The sequence below is a fragment of the Anneissia japonica genome, unplaced genomic scaffold (assembly GCF_011630105.1).
Source record: "Anneissia japonica isolate Jap-2015-1 unplaced genomic scaffold, ASM1163010v1 scaffold287754_len4335492_cov202, whole genome shotgun sequence".
NCBI classification, from domain to species: Eukaryota; Metazoa; Echinodermata; class Crinoidea; order Comatulida; family Comatulidae; genus Anneissia; species Anneissia japonica.
Genome location: NW_022705543.1, coordinates 3,035,384 through 3,055,297, shown reverse-complemented (window position 1 = coordinate 3,055,297; position 19,914 = coordinate 3,035,384). Strand labels below are relative to the sequence as shown.

Sequence of the window (19,914 nt, the reverse complement as noted above, 5' to 3'; positions counted from 1 at the left end):
GCATTACATTATGCTCTTCAAAGTCGACCAAAATTATAACAAAACTTTTAACACAAATCACCATATATGTAATTAATGACAAAATAAATACATTATTTTCCATACTACCATTTAATATTTTGCTTTCCAGTATTACATTATTATTAAGTATTTCATACGAGCTGAAATCCTTTTGTAGTTTATTATAGATGTGTATAAGAGACAGGTTTCCTATCAATCGACCCTATTTCTAATTTTGGAGTCCTTATGGGGTCGGCTCTTTCCCCACCAGATATACAATCCCCTGTCAGCTGCTCACCTCTCAAGCGGCTGTCTATAATTTTTAATATTATTATTTTTTTATCATTTAATCTTTGTAATTGATTAAAGTTTCGGCAGTAATCGCGTATCTAGGGCCTACTTGCAATGCCAACACCAGTTGTTAATCAATATTTGTAGTTGTTGTCGTGTTATTCTATTTTTTGCGCAGATGGTTAATATCTTGTCACCTGGTCTAGGTTTGATATTAATTATTGATAGGAACCAGGATTCGAACCTGGGACCTTCTGCTGTCTGTGCAGACGACTTAAGAAGCTTCCTTTGAGAGTTCGAATCCGATTGGAGGCAATTCATTTCGTATTATGGTATGCCAATAACACTAGTATTTGATGCACGCACGTGGAACAGAAATCAATCTGATATGTCCTCTCCTAAAGGCGAGACTTTTAATTTATACCTTGTTTAACGAACCCGCCGCCCGCAAATAATGATGATTTCGAATAAAAATAAAATTTTATTTTGGCCAATTACTGCACTCACCGCCACGAAAAAATGAAAATTTCATATTTTTTTCTTTACCTTTATTACGTCAGCCATTGCCTTGAAATCTCTACATATAAGATATGCATATTTTTTTCCTAATTATCATAAATTTAAAGTATTTAACCATCCCATTACTCACTGTTTACATTCAACAATAAAATTTTATTTTTAGTTTCTCCTCTGTCTGGATGTTTTCGGTGAAACCATTTGCTAAATAAGGAAACAAAATTTTAATTTTATTTTTGCGGCCCTCCTCTGGTGATCTTTAAAGAAGTAAGTTCGCGAAAAAAAGGTTTGAAAAAGTATCGCCTAAGCATCTTAAACGACAAGAAGAGATAAACACTAAATCGTCTTGCGTTAATGCTTTACACATATACACACACACACACTATATATATAGATCAGTTGCCTGACGATCGCAATAGCGTGAAACTCCGAGTAGCAACATTCTGTTCCAGCGACCTCCAGTTCTATATATATATATATATATATATATATATATATATACTTATATATAGGTATATAATTTTATATATTGGCCTATGTATAAAACATTACCGCAAGACGATTTAGATTTAAAAAAAAAATTCAAATTAGGTTTGCTGTGTAGCACCGTAAACAGAGATTACAAGAAAAATACAACCGAATAAAAGGAACTTTTCGTTTTCCATCAATTGACCCTATTTCTACCCTAGGAGTCGGCTTTCCCCACCAGATAACCCCCTGCCAGCCGCTCATTTCTCGAGCGACTGTTTAAGTTATTAATATTGTTTTTTAAATTTAATTTTTGTAATTTATTAAAGTTTCGGCAGTAATCGCGTATCTAAGTGCAATGCAAACACTTTACCAGTTGTTAATCAATACTTGTAGTTGTCGTTTTATTCTATTTTTGTGCAAATGGATAGATTGTCACCTGGTCTTGGCTTGATATTAATTTTAATGATAGGAATATCTTTCATAACAACAACCAGTAATATAAAAGAATGATTTATCTTTCTTACTTTCTCTTTATCTTTCCATTGTTAAATTGATAATTCGTTAATTTCAGATCGGCCATACGTTTTCAAGCAATTAAAAGATAATCCGTAGTCGTGAGATCGAACATATGCCTTGCATTGCCAGATAAATGTGTTACATGACGTAAAATACTAACGTACAAGTGGTGTTTGCTCTAATAGGCTGGGTGATGTTAGTTTCTTTACTTGTTTTACTTATTTCCGGAAAGTCTGGTCAATGCCGATTCCGGAACTGAGGCAGAGTTCAATGCCTAAGCCCTTCTTTGAAAAACAATATAAATTGCCGTAAACTGTAATGGGTGACTGGCCCATGTTAATTCAAATGAACAATGAATCATTCTCTCAATGCAATCTTTATCGCGCTTAGCGCTCGTAACTGGGGCCCACACTAACCCTTGCTTCTGTTACAGTTTCCCCTCTTGGCGGTCCTGCTGCAACGGGTAGGCCTGATGTTATGTACCGGTACTGTATATGAATTATTTTTGATGTGAATAATTAAACCAGACTGGATTTCCGTTTAAACGAATCTTTCATCCAATTACTTTTCAGCAGGAAAAATGTTATTTTAATCTAACAAAATGGTGCCACAAGTTTTTAACATCTCTCAGAACCAGAATCATTCTATTAATGTTCTACCCCAGTTGGATTACATTTTTTCTAACCTTGATGGTAGGTCTAATTATCTATTGTAGGTTTTACATTTACAGTGAAATTAAATCGGTAGCAGCAACCAACAATATCATTTCAGATAATATTTATATGTGCCACAATCAATAAAATTATTTGAATTTTATATATTATATCATGACGAAAACAAATTATTTTAAATGTAATCATTAGCAGCATAATATTTAGCAGAACATTATGCTCTTCAAAGTCGACCAAAATTATAACAAAACTTTTAACACAAATCACCATATATGTAATTAATGACAAAATAAATACATTATTTTCCATACTACCATTTAATATTTTGCTTTCCAGTATTACATTATTATTAAGTATTTCATACGAGCTGAAATCCTTTTGTAGTTTATTATCGGATTTGATGACCAAAAATTTAGCAAAGATGTTAATTTATAAAAATCCACCATAAGGTGAATGTAAGTGAATTATGTATCACAGATTAAAATGAGACTTCTATAATTTATTGAGTAGCAATTTTTTCCCTCGTTCTTCGTTATTTGTTTCTCAATCACAATTCACCATCCTCCTTTTCCTTTAGCCTTCTTCTTCTTCTTTTTAGAAGCCTGTACTGGTTTTTGTTGTCTAGGTCCAGATGTGCTTGGTGAGGCTTGTGCAGTGTTGGTAGCAGCTGTGCCTGGCCTAGGTGAATTTGGTACACTTGGTGGTTTGCTAGTCTCTCTGTAAGAGTATCAATTTTTTTACTTACTTTCAATCAATCAATCAATCAATCAATCAATCAGTTACAATTGGTGGAAAAGAAAAAACCACGACAAGCAAAGCTTTCAACAGTGGGTCCCTTTTTAAATAAATTAAATATATATTTATAACATGTAGAAAAGACAAATGAATAAATACATTAATATGAATGAATAAATAAATATAAACAAAGATATTAATAATGAAAATAAGAACAATAGTAATAATAATCAAAAACTTCAATAAAAATAAAGGAAATCATAATATATATAAATAAGTATCCATTCACTAACAATGGCCTATACACATTATGCTGAGAGATTATAGGAGATTAGAAATGAATTTGATTTGAAAATACAGAATAATGAATTACTTAAGATCCTAAAAATGAATCAAAATGATCTAATTCAATCTTGTATACTGCATTATATTTTATTTTTACTTGAGTATTTATTTTATAAATGTTTTGTGAGATTGATATGTGTTTCATGATTATCACTTGGAAATTGAGTACTTTTATTATTGTTTATCTATTTGTTTATATTGTGCTTATGAAGCATACCTAATTTGAATATTATTTACTACGATTTCCAAGTTGCAACCTATATGCTTTTCTAGCCTATTTATAGCTCCACTATAAGTGAGCATGAAAGTCAGTTGTATGAGAGAATGTGCCTGGGGTTAGAACTGTGACTATACAATATAGGTCTCTGTGGTCCAACAGTATGATACTCGCCTTCATAGCGAGGGGTTGCAGGTTTCGAATCCCACCAGAGACACTTTTTTATACAACTAAAAAAAGCTGCTGTGTTGTTTTATTTCTTTAAAAATATAAATTTCTTTTTAGTCTGTATTTTACTATTAGTAAAAGTATTTTACTATTTAGTAAAAGTCTGTATTTTACTATTAAGGTTGTTATCATTAATTTTATTAACTTACCTAGTGACTTGTCTATGTATTATAACAAAATACAATGTTTTCTGTATTTGTTTTTAGATTAAGCTTTTTATCATATTTGTAATTCAGTCATTATTAATTTTATTAATGCTACTTCTTGATATTTTATATACTCTAAGCTTGTATAACAAAGCAGGACCAATATATAAAACAGGCAGTTACACCCTCCTGATATGTTATCCTGTATAAATATGTTTAATAAATAAATAAATAATAAATAAATAATAAATACATAATAAATAAATATATAAATAATAAATAAATAATAAAAAAAATAAATAAATAAATAATAAATAAATAAAAAATAAATAAGCTGGACAAAGTTTTAACCCCCAAGCTACAGCTCCAAATGTGATGATTCCTCTTTCTTTATTGATTTTGTTGTTGTTGTACTGGCCGAAAGGAATAAAATAAAATAAATAATAAAATAAATAATAAATAAAATAAATAAATAAAAAAATTACATGGAATTTGAAAACCAACTTACACATCAACGGCAGCAGCACCCTGAGTACCTTTACCCACATTCTGCTTTTGGCGATTCTTGGATTTAAACTTATATTGACTACGTTCATGTTTTGGGAGCCACCTTTCAGGATCTGGATTCACTTGTGGGTCATAATTCTTTGGAAGTTTTCCTTCAGAAAAAAAAAAAATTCATTTAAATTCTTAAGAAAATAGCAAAGATCATATGACAAACACTTCTATAGGAGACTCCGACTGTCCCATCTAGAATAGTACTACCACAAGCTAGAGGGCGTCCTTCAAAAGAGATTATAATACACATTGAAGTTTGTTTAAACGCATGCTGCATGTAGATAATGCCTGTTGCCCCCCCTCCCCTCATCTTGTGGTAATACTGCAATTTTGTTTCATTACAAGCATGCCATTCTTTATTACTATTAATATTACTAATATAAGCAAAATTTTATCACATTAGAAAATGTGCTACGTATGTCTCACTCTTTCTTTTTCTTTTCTTCTTTTTTGCAGCAATTTCTTCTTCCTTCGTCTCTTTCTTTTCTTGGACATCTTGGCGCAGTCCTTTCCTCAAATAGGGCATACTCTCTAGGGCGTCAACATCCACAGAGAGAGCCTCAACAGGCGGAAGATCACAGCTTAGTCTTGATAAACATAAATTAAGCAAAATAATACCAACATTGGAAACTGCACTTTAGCCCTGTAGCTCTGTACATGTTATCAAATTTTCTTTGTCAAAAAAACTGTTGTATGCCCATATATAGTCATAAAGTGCCTATATATGGTCATGATGTGATGTCATCATGACCATATTTAGCATGTCACATATCTTTGGACAGGGCTTTAAACATAAGCAGAGCAGCACTAGAGTGAGCCAGGTGTATCAAGGGTTCTGCAGACACACATTGTGGTTGCCAGCAGTGTGGCTAACTGAGCTATACTGCTCGAAGTGTCACAAGAGATGTGCAGCTAATGGCAGATTCCTGAGGTGGGTACAGGCAACCTATAATAACCAGCCAAAATTGCAAATTACTTCCTAAATCATTATGTAAACCCATGCTTTACTGTGGCAAAGCTTCCTGTACCCCTTCCTCCTGTGGCCATGCCCCCTGTTCCCCCTCCTGTGGTCATTCTCCCTGTTCCCCCTCCTGTGGCCATTCCCCCTGTTGTCCCTCATGCGGCCATTCCCCCTGTTGTCCCTCCTGTGGCCATAATTCCTGTTCTCCCTCCTGTGGCCATTCCCCTTGTTGCGGCTCATGTGGCCATGTCCTCTGTTCCCCTTTTTGTGACCATGCCCCCTCCAATAGCCATTCCCCTGGTCCCCCTTCAATGGTCATGCTCTGTTGTTTCCCTCTGTAGCCATTCCCCCTCCTATGGCACCGCCCCCACCCCCCCTGTTATTGGAATCATGTATTGACAGCGACAATGTTTAACCCATTTCAAAAGGATACTTTTGTGCCATCTTTGGATCCACTTTAGAATATGCCGTAATAAGTTCAGCTAGCGTTTGCATGTCACCAGGGTTAGTCCTTAAAAAAAAATCATATAATGATCATTACAAGCCAATCACATAAATTTATTTTTATAAATAAACTTATTCCACTTTAAAAATATTTGTTCTTATATCATACCATAACTTGACTTACTTTCTCAAATCTTCAAGCATTCTGATTGCAGATTCTGAGCAGCCATTTTTAATCTTGAACGCTGTGTTAGCACGAAGTAAGGTGTTCAGCTCATTTTGGGATCCCTATGCATCATAATAAAACAATTTTTACAGAAAAATCAACAGAAAATATTTAGGTTTCTGAGTACTAAAAATGGTGTGCACGCTAGATTAAGACATTTAAAATCTTGGAAAATAATGAAAGACAAGGTTACAGTCACAACATATACTTTAATAAGAAAATAAATGCGAGTAGGGAACACGTTTCTTCGGCACTGATTCTCATTATGAGGCCAAGGGAGTATTTTTTCAGTCAAAAAAAAAAAAATTGAAAAGGATTTTGGGTTTGAAGGGACAGCACCCAACAATGTAGCTACCGGTGCACACACATACACATGTAGTGTGAAGCAGATGAGAGTGTAATACTTCCTCTGAGTGGGACGATGGTCCACTGCAGGTTACTCCCAGCAATTTACTGGTACTCACAGGTACAGCTGGGTAGACTGAAACAATGTAGATAAAGTGCCTTGCTCAAGGACACATGTGAAATGCACAGCGAAGGATTGAAGCCCCGACCTCTAGTTTGGACAAACCAAACTATTCCCACTGAGCCAAACCACTTCCATTATAACATCCATACAATGCAATATATAAACTAGATGTCATAGCGCCAGTGAACATTATATTCTGCTGTGGATATTGGCGCTTTACGAATACTTGCTGATTGATCGAGATGATCAGAGAAACATATAAATAAGAGAAGACATTAAATTACCCGCTGTGACTGATACCATTCCACAGCTTCATCCAATATTTCAATGGCAGTGTCCCTCTCCTCAATGTTGGTGTACAGCGACACAAGAAGGGAGACGATTCCTGGACGATGACGGTCGTTACCGAGTCCCTTCAACGTCTCACATGCCTGGTTCATATGGCCTGAGGTGAGCAAATATAAATAAATTTTAAGGATATTTATGGCAGTACTCGGCATTTAACTTGTGCTACAACTACTGTACTTCCTTTAATACTTAATATCAAAATGAGTTTTCCTATTTTATCATAATGTACTTCATCTAAATAGAAGTGTGCAGAAACCATTTGAGCTCTAAATACCATAAAACCTCGAACAGAAGCCCTGGGCTACTTCCTTTTTTTTTTAGGACACTTGGATGGGTTTCTTTTTGAGATTACTCTTGCAAAGTAAAGAAAGGGGCATCTTTTTAAAATGGATGCTGTAAATTTTGGAATTGGTACTACACAGCATTTTTCAACTATGGAATTCAAAATTCTGTTTAATATATTTTTCTTTAATTTTAACCATGCAAGCACAATAAAACATATTGATGCTGCTACACTATCATAAAATAAGATAATGTCTGTCAGAATGTAAGTGCTATCTCGAAAACCATTATCTCGATTAGAAGCCCATGGGCTTCTTTTTGAGATGAGATTCTTTTCAAGATTACTTTTGCAAACTGGAAAAAGTGTTGGGGGGGGGGGTTCTTTTTGAGATTAAGCCCATGCGGCTTCTATTCGAGATTGTACAGTATACTTTCAGGAAGAAATAAAATATTAATCAAACAACATCTTAATAATGAAGATTCATCTATTTGTGTATTATTAAATATATTAGTAGAGTAAGTGTTCTTTATTTCAACCTTGCATCAACAGTAGCTGCGCTGACGTCAATTTCACTCGACTAGAGCAATCTGGATGGCTGTCACTGTAGTTGTCTAATATCTCAATGGCCCTTTGAGGGCGCTTTTCACGTATTGCAAGCGCTGCTTCAATTAAAAACACAGTTTCATTATCGGGGTGTTCCTTCTTCAGAGTTTGAAGCAGTTTTCTACAGTTTTCATACTAAAAAGTAAGAGAATTAAGATAATTGATAAAACTTAATAACAATTACATTTATTGATAATAAAATATTGAATAAAAGTAAATAATAAACTATTAGTAGAGCTCCGCATAGTACACTATAGGAAAATTATTATACAAAGGTTAGGTTTAATGCTTGAAAAAATTTCAAGCCAGTCGGATACGATGAATTATTTTGTAATTTGAAGAACTTGTTTGTAAGGTTTCACATTTGTCAAAGAAATACACGTTTTTTAAAGCATTTGAGAGAGAATACAGTCACTGTCTTTTTGGTTGCTGCAGACAAGTAAAAATCGTATGATGGTTTCATAACTACGCTAGGCTATGGTCTAGGCTAGTAGTACATAGCCTAGGAGGAAGCCTCGGTGGCCTCCTGCCTGACCGTAGGCCTACATCTAATTTTGTTCCTTGAGTCTTTAAAATAGGTCTAGAGTATTCCTATTAAACGTTCAGTTTGTTTAGTTTAGTAGGGTTCATTGATTCAAGGAATTGCTTAATTGTTCATCCTTAATGCTGAATTTAAAGTAACTTTCTTCGGGTTCTAACCTTGTTGTACGAAAGTAATTTTCAATTTACAATTCAATTTTCATCGCGGTCCGCGATATCTTCGCGGTGACGAAAAAATTTAGGAATTTTTTTTGCACACAAAACCTAAAAAATAAATCAAGCCAAGCGTCCACTAATTGAAAAATTAGTGGACTGTGGGGGGATAGGCAAATAACATTGGGAGTTGCAGTGATGACATCACGATTGACTTATAATCATTATTATTATGCCTAATATATTTATCGCATTCAGACTTTTATTCTACTCACCTGATTGGTATAAAGCTGTAAAAGAGCAGTATTGAATTTTATGCACGACTTCTGCACTGCTGTTATTTTCTTATCCAATCCTTGAGTTGTGGTTGACTTGATTTTCTTCTTGGAATCAAACACATTTTGATCCTAGAGAAAAATTAAATATCATAAAACACAAATGAAAAATAAAAATCATTGTTTTTTAGAATCATTAAATGAAAATGCATATGCTGTATAATATATTTACAATTAGATAATTAAAAGAAAATATTTCTGACTTACTTTGTTCAAACTAATAATATTATTTGATGCTACAGCAAACAGACCGATATCAGCAGGTCTAAAAGAAAAGTGTAAAAAACATATTTTTGTGCAAAATAATGGAAATATTATGTTAAATATTATAATACAAAGCTTAAAGTATGTGGACTGACTGTGTCAAAGTGTTACTCATTATATTTGTATTTCCGTAGTTCTACAAAATTGGACCGATTTTGGGGTGTGGTCTTATACCCGGAGAATCCCTTTTTCACAAGAAAATTGACAATCCTTTTTTTTTTTAATCATTTTCAGGGATGGTCAGCCAAAAGTAATTGTCAGCACTGCATTCCATCTCAAAGCCAATCTTTGATTATTTTTTTTTTATAAAAGTCATCTGATCTTTTCAATTAAATTTACCGTGGGCTTTTGCCAGAGGAAAGGCCTGTATGTAAAATTTGGTGTAATGTAGTAGGTGGGCTAATAGTCAAGAAACTATGGTAAAAATGAAGAAACAATGGAATCAGATGCTAATAGAGCAAACAAGTTACCAATGAACTCAGCAGGGCAGTACATGACCTGACTTGACCTTACCTTGACTTGACTACTTGGTTGTATAGTTTCATTGCTTCTTCATTCTTGCCCTTCAGCTGAAGGATGTAGCCACGCTGAACACGAATTACACCAAGTTCTCCTTCCATTTCGTCTTCAGTCATATCCTATATACAGACAAGATAATCCGAGATTACTGTCAGTCACCATAAACCAACATATATTGTTGTTATTATTCAGTTTTTGTGAGTATGTCTTTTATGCATGGGTTATGGGACTAAAAATTAATAAGCAAACATTGGCAGCTGTTTTCACAATACGTCTTAGCTTGACATACAAGTAAAAAGCATGTTGAAATTTTGTGTCGAGCAAGTACCTGCAAACAGCAGGCAGTCATGTTGCATTAGCAAGAATATTTTAAATTTTTTGAACTTCAGAATTAACACTAAAGCCTATGTCAATATTCACACATCTCAAAAAATCATGTGCACAGTTTCATTTCTAAATGACATCATTTTTCAGTACCTCAGTATCCTCCAGCATCTCTTTACATAGCACCTCTGCAATGTCCAACTTCTCTAAAGCCTCCTCATACCTGCATTGTCCAATCAGCTGGCATGCTTTGTTGTAGCAGAGTTCAAAGGTGTCTTCCCTCAAACCTGGGTCACTCTACATAAATAAAAAGAATACATAAATAGATGCAATTATCATACATTGTATTACAAATATAAAAAGCTCTTAACAATTAAATACAGCTTTTAAAATTATAATGTAAATATTATAATGTGCTAGCTATATAAATAACAAAACCAAAGTAGATATAATCCAAAAATGAAAATTAAATAAAATAACAGAAAAGATAACAAAACATTTTATACCACTTCTTCCTTGTTCCAAAGCTGTAGAGCTGCTATTACAGCCGACATATTGGTTTCGCGTTCATCATCATAGTCATCCTGTAATGAGGGTAAAAGAAGAGAGGGAGGTAAAAAAAAAATTGAAATTTAGATTATGATTATTTTTTGCAAGTCGTCTACATAGTGGTTTAAAAACATAGAACAAATTCAGCTGCCTTAGTGTGATGTGTTACACAAGACTAACATTATTATTATTATTTCTTATTATTTACGAATGTTTAATCAGTTGCATATGGTAATTTTGTGATTCATGTCAGATTTCTTTCTACTTACCGATGTGTTTTTAATGAGATTCCTGTAAACATCCAAGCATTCATTATAACGCTCCAGTCGGTACAGCTAATATGAAATGAAAAATAATTCCAAGTCAAAGGAAAGACAGAAAACTTAGGTTACGGAATAGCATCAACAAGCTTATTATGTTTATGTTTAGCTCCCCCACACCCCCACCCCCAGAAGAAGCAACTCAAATGTATGCTATCTACATTTCCTGATATCTAATAACATTTAACACTGTTGAGATTTTCATTCTCATTAGAAAAATCCAATGTTCAATTATTGTCAGGGCTGTACACTAAAACTGTTTTTGAGATGTTCCAACTACAAATAAGGATGTTGCCATTCCATTACTATGTTCCCCTTCTCCTTTGGATACTTTCCCTTCCCTTAGGATGATTTCCATTCCTCTTCATGGAATCATCTTATTGAAATACAATCTTATTACCACTTGTCCCAACAGCTCTTGCAGCTTTGGTCCAGGCTGCTTGACATTCTCAATAACCTTCAAAGCCTCATCGATCTTGTTGAGTCGATACAAGCAGTAGGCCTTTTCAAAATCTATTCCACTTTTACAAGAAAACATATAATGATCAAGTGTTAAAATATAGAAGTCTTTCTACTTGTTTATTATCACTTAAAAATATTTTGCTTCATAGATTTATTGGTGACTATCTACAGATCCATGTCAGAAGTAACATCCAGTTTTTCTGCAGATTTCTCTATTCTTTGTTTAATAACAAGATCCAGAGGCTTATAATAATTCTGGAGGTCAACAACCATCTGTAGCTCCACTATTGATTGGCTCCCGCATAAGTGGTAGAATGAATGTGGTGAATGCACAAAGGGACGTAACAAGTACTCGTTCTACTAAGCTGAGATATGGGAGTCTAACATAAGAACCTAATTATATATCAATTTATAGCAGAACAAGTGAGCAATGTAATTTCCATATTTTGAATAATACATTAATCTGTATCTGTATATTTAGAATTCATCACAAAATAAAAATTGATTTTTAAGCCTAATTTACAGGCACTTTTTATGATTCAATAATATTCAATTCAATTATTATTGTCTTCTATTCTGTTATCTTGTATCATCAATGTATGTGTTAAGTAGGTTATATTATCATAACAATGAGTAGTGTAAGATGTGTGCCAATATTTACTTAATAATGGCAGGGCAGTTTACCTGGAAAGGTTAGCGTTTCCTTTGATCTCTTTAAGCGCTTGCTCAAACTGCGACTGCTGTACAAGACAGACGATCTTACAATGAAAAGCTGTGGCTTCATTTGGGAACTGTTTTAAGACTAAGTCAGGAAAAAGAAACAAAATAATTAGTAAAAAACAAAATCAGTAGTAACTAGGTAGTAACTATACATATATACATTATAATTTTAAGTTCAATTGGGACATTACAGCTTCTCAAACCACCTCCTTGCTCATACTTAAAACTCAAGAGGTCATGACACTGTTTAAAATGCCTCTTCCAAGACTGTATAATAAGGCCTGCATGGGGAATATATCCTACGCACAAAAATTTGGCCCAGGAATCCTTTATGCAGCAATTACGATTCCACGCACCTATTTTCCTACTGTAGCAATTTTCCGCGCAAATTTGAGCTGATTTTTTGGGTATCCTTCGCCTGGGCCTCTTCCAAAAACAAAAGGTTATCTTGAAACGCACACTGACTGACTGACTGGCGACACACAGCCGGGACCAACCAAACAGCGAGATGATTTCTTTACATTTCCCTGGACTGTACCAACAACTGTCCACCTTTCAGCCGAGTCATATCATCACCAACAATGTCAATATCTTCCCACTCACCCAAAAAGGGGTAAAATTAAATAAAGGTAGTGTATAATTATGTTAGATGTTAGACCCCAGGGGTCCTACTTCACTAGGCCTAGAGCCTAGCTTGTTTCGTCACTGGATAAACGTAGGACCTTGGCAAGGCTTAGGCCTACATACACCGTACACGTAGGCTAGGCATAGGCGTGTACACAGCAAGCACAATGCACAGCTTACCACCAGTAATATCTTACACAATCCAGTGGTCCATGCCGTGGTGGGCTGGTTCAGTGCTAGTAACCATATGCCTTTCAGAAACTAAATATTATGTCGACAGAACCATTTGAACTATATATAACTTATAACATTAAATCGTGCATACTTTTATTAGTAGTCTTCAGTGCCCGTGCAAAATCACCATTCTGGTTACATTTATTTAGTTCACTGTACAACTGCGGTAAACTCGGTCCACCGGTGGCTGCCATGTTGTCTTCCCAAACAAGTGGCGATTTTATAGTAACATAGAGGGGGTACTATCAACATTTCTATCTCTCAGAGAAGAAAACGATTTTTTTAATTTAATTTTTTTATTTTTTTATAGCTTAACTGGGTAACCTGGTTAATGCAAAGCATTGTGCTTTCCTCCCTGGTTGAGCAGAACATACAAATGATTAGAAATTGATTAAGTGCAAAAGACAGTAATAATCGTAACAAATGAAAATTATAATACAAGTATTGAATTAAGCATGGCATAAGAAAAAAGTAAACTGTTAAAAGAACACGTAGGCCTGTTAAAGCCTGACCGTACAAGTATATCAACGTCTTCGATTCAGGTTCAATATATTTTCAATATCATTATTTTAGTTTACACTTACTGTATAATAATATGCAATTATAGGCTCATATCATAACCTAGTAGGATTAATTTTCAAATCGCGATTTACCATGTGGTTTTGATCACCAACCAAACAAGAAATAGTGCTGTTTCCATAATTTACCACAAAGCCTACCAAGCACGCCTGCGAAACTTGAAAATTATCAACTCACGACTTGAAAAATGTCAAATTTTTCATTCCTTCGTTTGTGATGATGATTGCCTCTATTCATTTCTGAATAAATTGTTATAAAACAACTTAAAACCTTATGCAGTCCTACATACAAAGTAATTGATGACAAATAAAAAGAAAGAGGGAAGAGAAAAAGAAAGTAATGGTAAGTATATCTAAAAAAAATGTAATATAATACAGGATTGTTAAATATAATATAATCTAAGATTATCATGAGATGTAATATGCCAACTAGATTTTCTAGTCAATGGCTGCCAATAACTGATATATTTTCAGTGGCTAAATTTATTATTATTATTATACCCGTTTCAAACGACGAATTTCCACGCGTCCCCCTGATGGAAAGATTTAGCAAGCGTCCTCTGCTAATTTCTCCGTGTGAATGCGCACACGCGTATGATTGGCAAGCGTCCCGCGTAATATTTTACCACGTGTGAATCGGGTTATATAGATTTGCTAGTTATGAAGTGCTAGTGACAGCCGTACCATTATTGGAGATAACTTTTCAACACCATTTTCATGCTGACGACAACTAGTGTCTCTTAACATCAATCATGTTATTCATCCGAGTTTAATTTTTGACAAGTGCTAAAGCTACAACAATCTACAACAGATATTTTCCATGATTAGCTAAGCCTTTCATCGTCTGATTCTGTCCAATGTCCGAGTTAGGCTTGTTCGAGATCTAATTTTTCGACATGTATGAACAGACATCGGTCAAGCTGTAGTTTTTTTTTTTTATGCCATCTGAAGGGTATAACTGCAAGAGAGAATCTGACTGCCTGACATATTGATAAAGCTTTCGGGCAACATCTTCCTCAGTAGTGGCGAGAGTATATGCAACGCACAACTGATGTCCACATGTACGGGCCTCTGTGGTCTAAACGGTATGACGATCGCCAAGATATCGAAAGATTGCGGATTCGTTCTCACCAGAGACCTCTTTTTCATGATGAACTATGATACGATTTATAACATCATGTTATTGCATTTGAGTACTGTATTTTTTGGGAGGTAGAAAAATTAGAAGAAAAAAGAAAAAAAAGAGAGAAAAATAAAAAAAAGATAGCCCAGAATGCCTCAAATGTTATGTTCGGGCGTCTAGACAAAAATTTCGCGGGGGCATGCCCCGGACCCCCTACGACAGTGTTGTCTCAATCGGCCCAACTTTCGGCCCCCTTCCGCCCCCCCCCCTTTTTGGACATTTCTGGACATTTTGGACATTTCATTTCCGCCCCTGTAATGTATATACTAAAACAGGTAGGAACGTCGTCAGCTTAGGATGACGATAAAAAATACCAAGCATACAGAAACCTCGTCGGTGTAGGATGAGATAAAGAATGCAGTATACCCTTTGGAGAAATAAGTTTAATTATTCCTCCATGGATACCAATCACGATCAAATTTACACTGGTCATGAATTCATTAACATTTATAACTTGCGATTTCCGAACTGTAGCAATGATTTATAAGCAATAATACGACTATGTAAATACTGATGACAAAAAATGGTCACGTATAATAATGTTGACTGTAAAATTGGTAATGCATTAATAACATTTATAAAATACGATTTCTGAACTGTAGCAGTTAATACGACTGTAAATACTGATGACAAAAAATGGTCGCGTATAATAATGTTGATTACAAAATTGTACATGTGATTATTAAACTCCTTTTATCTTCATGATCGTACGACTCCAATAGTTATAGTAAATAGACCTAGGCCTTTTGCGCTGCTGGATTGGTGCTTTATTTAATGATTTTGTCACGTGTTCTAAACTGCAACATGTTGTGCTCGATTGATAATGAAGGAGGTTTTATGTCTCCCAATCTTATAATAAAGTTATAGTTTTCAAGTATTTTTGACGCATTCAAAATTATGCGGACGTGCCACGACGGTCCGGAGCACTTATGCACAGTGCATGGTTGCTTGATGTGAGACACCTAGACTAATGTTATCTGAATCAGGATTAAAATCGCACTTTATTAAGTACTCTCGAAAATTAAAGGAAGTGAACATATCTTAACGTTCGTAGAAGTTCAATAAACAAATAATAAAATGAAGAATACTGGCTAGTTCTAGTTAATTCGTAGAAATTCAGTAAGAACCGTTAACGATGTTATAGATTAATGTTAGTAGCATAAGGATAAAGAAGAGTGTAGTGTACGGACGATAGTACGTGCTCAAATGATAAAAATGATCATAATAATATTAATAATAATGATGATAATAATATTCATAATAATAGGCCTAATATGTTCATAATAATTTGTGTAACAGCAGACAGCAAATACATCTTAAAAATATGACGAGCTCAAATACCATGTAGGCAAGGCCTAGCTTATTTTATTATTCAAAAAAATCATTGAAACATATATTTTTCGGCCGTAGGCCTCATCTGCCATCTTCAGAGCGATTGCTCTGCTCTCATGCAAGCTTATTTATGAATGAAGTGAACATCTGCAATACATTGTATTTTAAATAAAGACGAAGTGAACCATAGCTATTTAAAAACATTCGTAATACTAATAATCAGGAACTTGAGAAAATTAACTGGTATCGTATTCTTTATTATGGTGAAGGGAATATTTAGAAGAAATGCGTGGCAGACCATGAGTAAAAATATAGGCCTACTTATTATAACATTAAAATAATTACGAAATTTTCATGATATAGACCTAAAGATAGGCTTAAGCATTTTATTTACCGGTAGTACAATTCAACTGATCATATTCACTTCTGTTCAGACGATAGTAGAGCAGGGAACAGTTAAATTTATCAAAGCAAATTGGTAATCAAATCGAGCAATACACAACCCTGTAAGTGTGCCGTGCGATTGAGAGGGCATTTACCTGAACCATTGTGGTTTATAGCTCATTTAGAAACCACAATTAATTGTTATTGTGAATAGATAAGGCTGGTATTTTACAAAAAATATAGCTCCAAGTAATGACTCCATGATATCTGTAATTGATCACACCCGGTTTACAACACATTACAATGCTACAATCTGCAAACTATTTACTTGAATTAAAAGAATATTGCGATGCGAATACAATACAGTACAATCACGAAAAGAAAAACATATGCACCACGCATTGTAATCTGCTTAATTTTTTTTCTCCATGTTAAAACATAATTTATTGCAATCTGGTAAATTCGATTAGAAAGTGTTGCATTTCCAATGAAGGAGAAAGTATATAAAAGGGTGATTATCCTGAACGGTATTATAGGCCCACGGGTTGAAAGATCAATGCTCGGTTTTTTGCCTGTTCTTTTCCGAATCCAGTAAATTAACTGCATATGACCATGGATAATAACGGTATTTATTATTTTCTCCATTATTTACCAATTACATCTGTCACGTTTTTGTACCCGGACTCCAATGGACTTAACTATTCTAAACTTACGAATCGATGCCCTACGTTAATAGTACTGTAATGATTATGAATGCTACGTTCCCAAATGCTTACCAAAATCTCACAAGTGATTCTGTCGCCTGTTCATGCTATAGGCCTGACACTAAGGTACACAAGACATTATAATTATAAGAATCACAAAACATTGTATTGAGATGGAAGGCCTAATGTTTAACCTTTAAAATAAATCTTTAATGAGTGTTAAAGAATAGGCCAATGTACGCCAAACGGTATAAAAAATTGTATAAATATTTGCTTCTATGTTGGTTATAACTTAATTTTTATTAATTGCATTATTGTCACGATTGCATTTTTATACGATTCTACAAATTTAATGTTATGTTCATTTTTAATTATTGTTATTTCTAGGAATTTTATAGGCCTATAACTTATCATACGTTAAGGATGTACGTTTTATTTATTTTTTTGTAAATGTTATTTCATCCCAGGCTGCCGTATGTTATGTTTCTTTTAGATATATACCGAAATAAAATTAAATATTTTCTCTGATCCTATTTTGTTATGTCGTTTCAAATTCATAGAACTGTCTCGGATTAGAATTTGAAGCATTGTTCTGTTGATGTTTCAATTTCATTATCAATATCTTTTAATTTTTGTTTAGATTTGTATTGTTTGGGCCTACAACTTATTTGCATTGCATTGGATCCAAACTAACGGAATGTATAAAGTTAAACATCATAATGTTATTGATTGAAGGCTTCATCGGTTTTCAGTAGGTTATTTGAATTGAAGTTCATTTTAAATGAAACTAAAATTGCTTACTTTTTAAATACGTTTTTGCTGACTACACGCCAGCATCGTCAGCACGAATGGTAGTCAGTGTTTACTATTTAAAATAAGCAACTTTGGATTTATTTAAATGTCAATTCAAGTCTAATAACCTAATATTATTTTTTCTGTGTTTAAATTGATTGATTGATTGATTAACTGCTTGACTGATTGATTGATATAATTATTGATTAATTGATGATACATTGATTGATTGATTCAAATTTATATTATTTCCTTTGTTTATTTATTATTTATTTATTTTATTCACGGTATAAAATTAGAACACCAAAACAGGCAGCCCGTATGCTGAAATCGTTGGTTCACACACACACACACACACACCTTGATCATGACAACCTATGCATTCAATGCCATACCATCCTGCCCAGGTAACCATTTATACTCCTAGGTGGAGAGAGGTAAACGTAGGTAAAGTGCCTTGATCAAGAACACAGGCAATGGGACGACCATCAATCTCGAACTCTCTATCTCGCAATCAGATGTCCAACACCTTACACCTGTCTCTTATACACATCTAGATGTGTATAAGAGACAGATATATATGAGGTAGAACCAGGGATTTCGGACAACATTAGTCCTTCCTCAGTGGCTCATGTTTTAGGAAAGATAGTAGGTCTACTATAAGTGAAGAGTCGCTAAAGATTATTTTGTTGATTCGTTTTATTATTTTTGCCTATATGGCGTTATTATAATTTTTTTATATTTATAGCATTACCGCAAGACGGTTTAGTTTATATATTTATTGTACTACGATATGTATGTATTCAAATTTATATAAACGAATTTGTATTCTTATAAATTGATATACATGGATTACTAATCGATATTTTTTATAGCGATCGATCACGCAATTGTATTCAAAGAACATGCCGCCGTTACCTGTCAAATAACACCTTATAAAATTAACGCACACCTGATGGTGTGAAGGAAACAACAATTTTCCGTGAGTTGAAAAGAAATTGAAAATGCATTTTGATTGCGTTGATGATTTGGCAAAGAAGTGCTCGCACTTGTCGTGCGCTTCAAATTTAGACAACATCAGCATACCGACACGTGCACTTCATCAAACAAAATTTAACACTAGTTTTCAGTTTGTCATCACACCACGTGCTGTTTAATAGAGCGGGGAATATTCTGTTCTATTTCTATGTCATTCAACCAATTCCGATTATACAATAATATTAATGATCAGAAAATAAATACCGACTTACATTCAAAGCACATGCATTTTGCCAACCTATCAAACCGCAGCTCAGAAGTCGCACCCATGTTTAGTGACGCGTCACCCTGCTTACTGACGCGTTGGTGAATGAGCACAGCTTAATGTGCTCTACTCAGTTAAAATGTCATAATAATAATAATAATAATAATAATAATAATAATAATAATAATAATAATAATAATAATAAATAATAATAATAATAATAGTAATTGTTATGGAATAATAGATAATGATAATGATAATGATAATAATGATAATGATAATGATAATAATGATAATGATAATAATAATAATGATAATAATAATAATAGTATTAATAATAATAATAATAATAATAATAATAATAATAATAATAATAATAATAATAAATAAATAAATAAATAAGATTTATATAGTGCACATATTCACTTTAGAAAGTGCTCAAGTCGCTGGAGCATGACAACAACTTGAGAGCATGAAAATTAACCCATGAAATGTCCTAAACTAACCGGGAAAATATAGCGGAAGAAACCAACATAATGTCTTTTAAAATGATTAAATAAGATACTCCTATTGAATAAAAATATGCCTTCGCTTATTTACAGAACTTTTACTAAAAGATAGCAGTC

At 33.8% G+C, this 19,914-nt stretch overlaps 1 protein-coding gene across 1 annotated transcript; it reads right to left on the bottom strand.

Moving 5' to 3' along the window:
* Positions 1–2,759: 2,759 nt before the first annotated feature.
* LOC117105786 (signal recognition particle subunit SRP72-like) lies at positions 2,760–13,315 on the bottom strand. Its single transcript, XM_033247067.1, has 16 exons — positions 13,164–13,315; positions 12,179–12,296; positions 11,433–11,553; positions 10,982–11,047; positions 10,670–10,747; positions 10,317–10,460; positions 9,834–9,958; positions 9,264–9,321; positions 8,997–9,128; positions 7,962–8,163; positions 7,079–7,239; positions 6,284–6,387; positions 6,089–6,166; positions 5,121–5,281; positions 4,645–4,795; positions 2,760–3,182 (listed from the first exon to the last, which is right to left on the bottom strand). Exons 1-16 carry the CDS (start codon positions 13,264–13,266, stop codon positions 3,020–3,022), a joined length of 1,965 nt encoding a protein of 654 aa, XP_033102958.1. The 5' UTR covers positions 13,267–13,315; the 3' UTR covers positions 2,760–3,019.
* Positions 13,316–19,914: the final 6,599 nt, after the last annotated feature.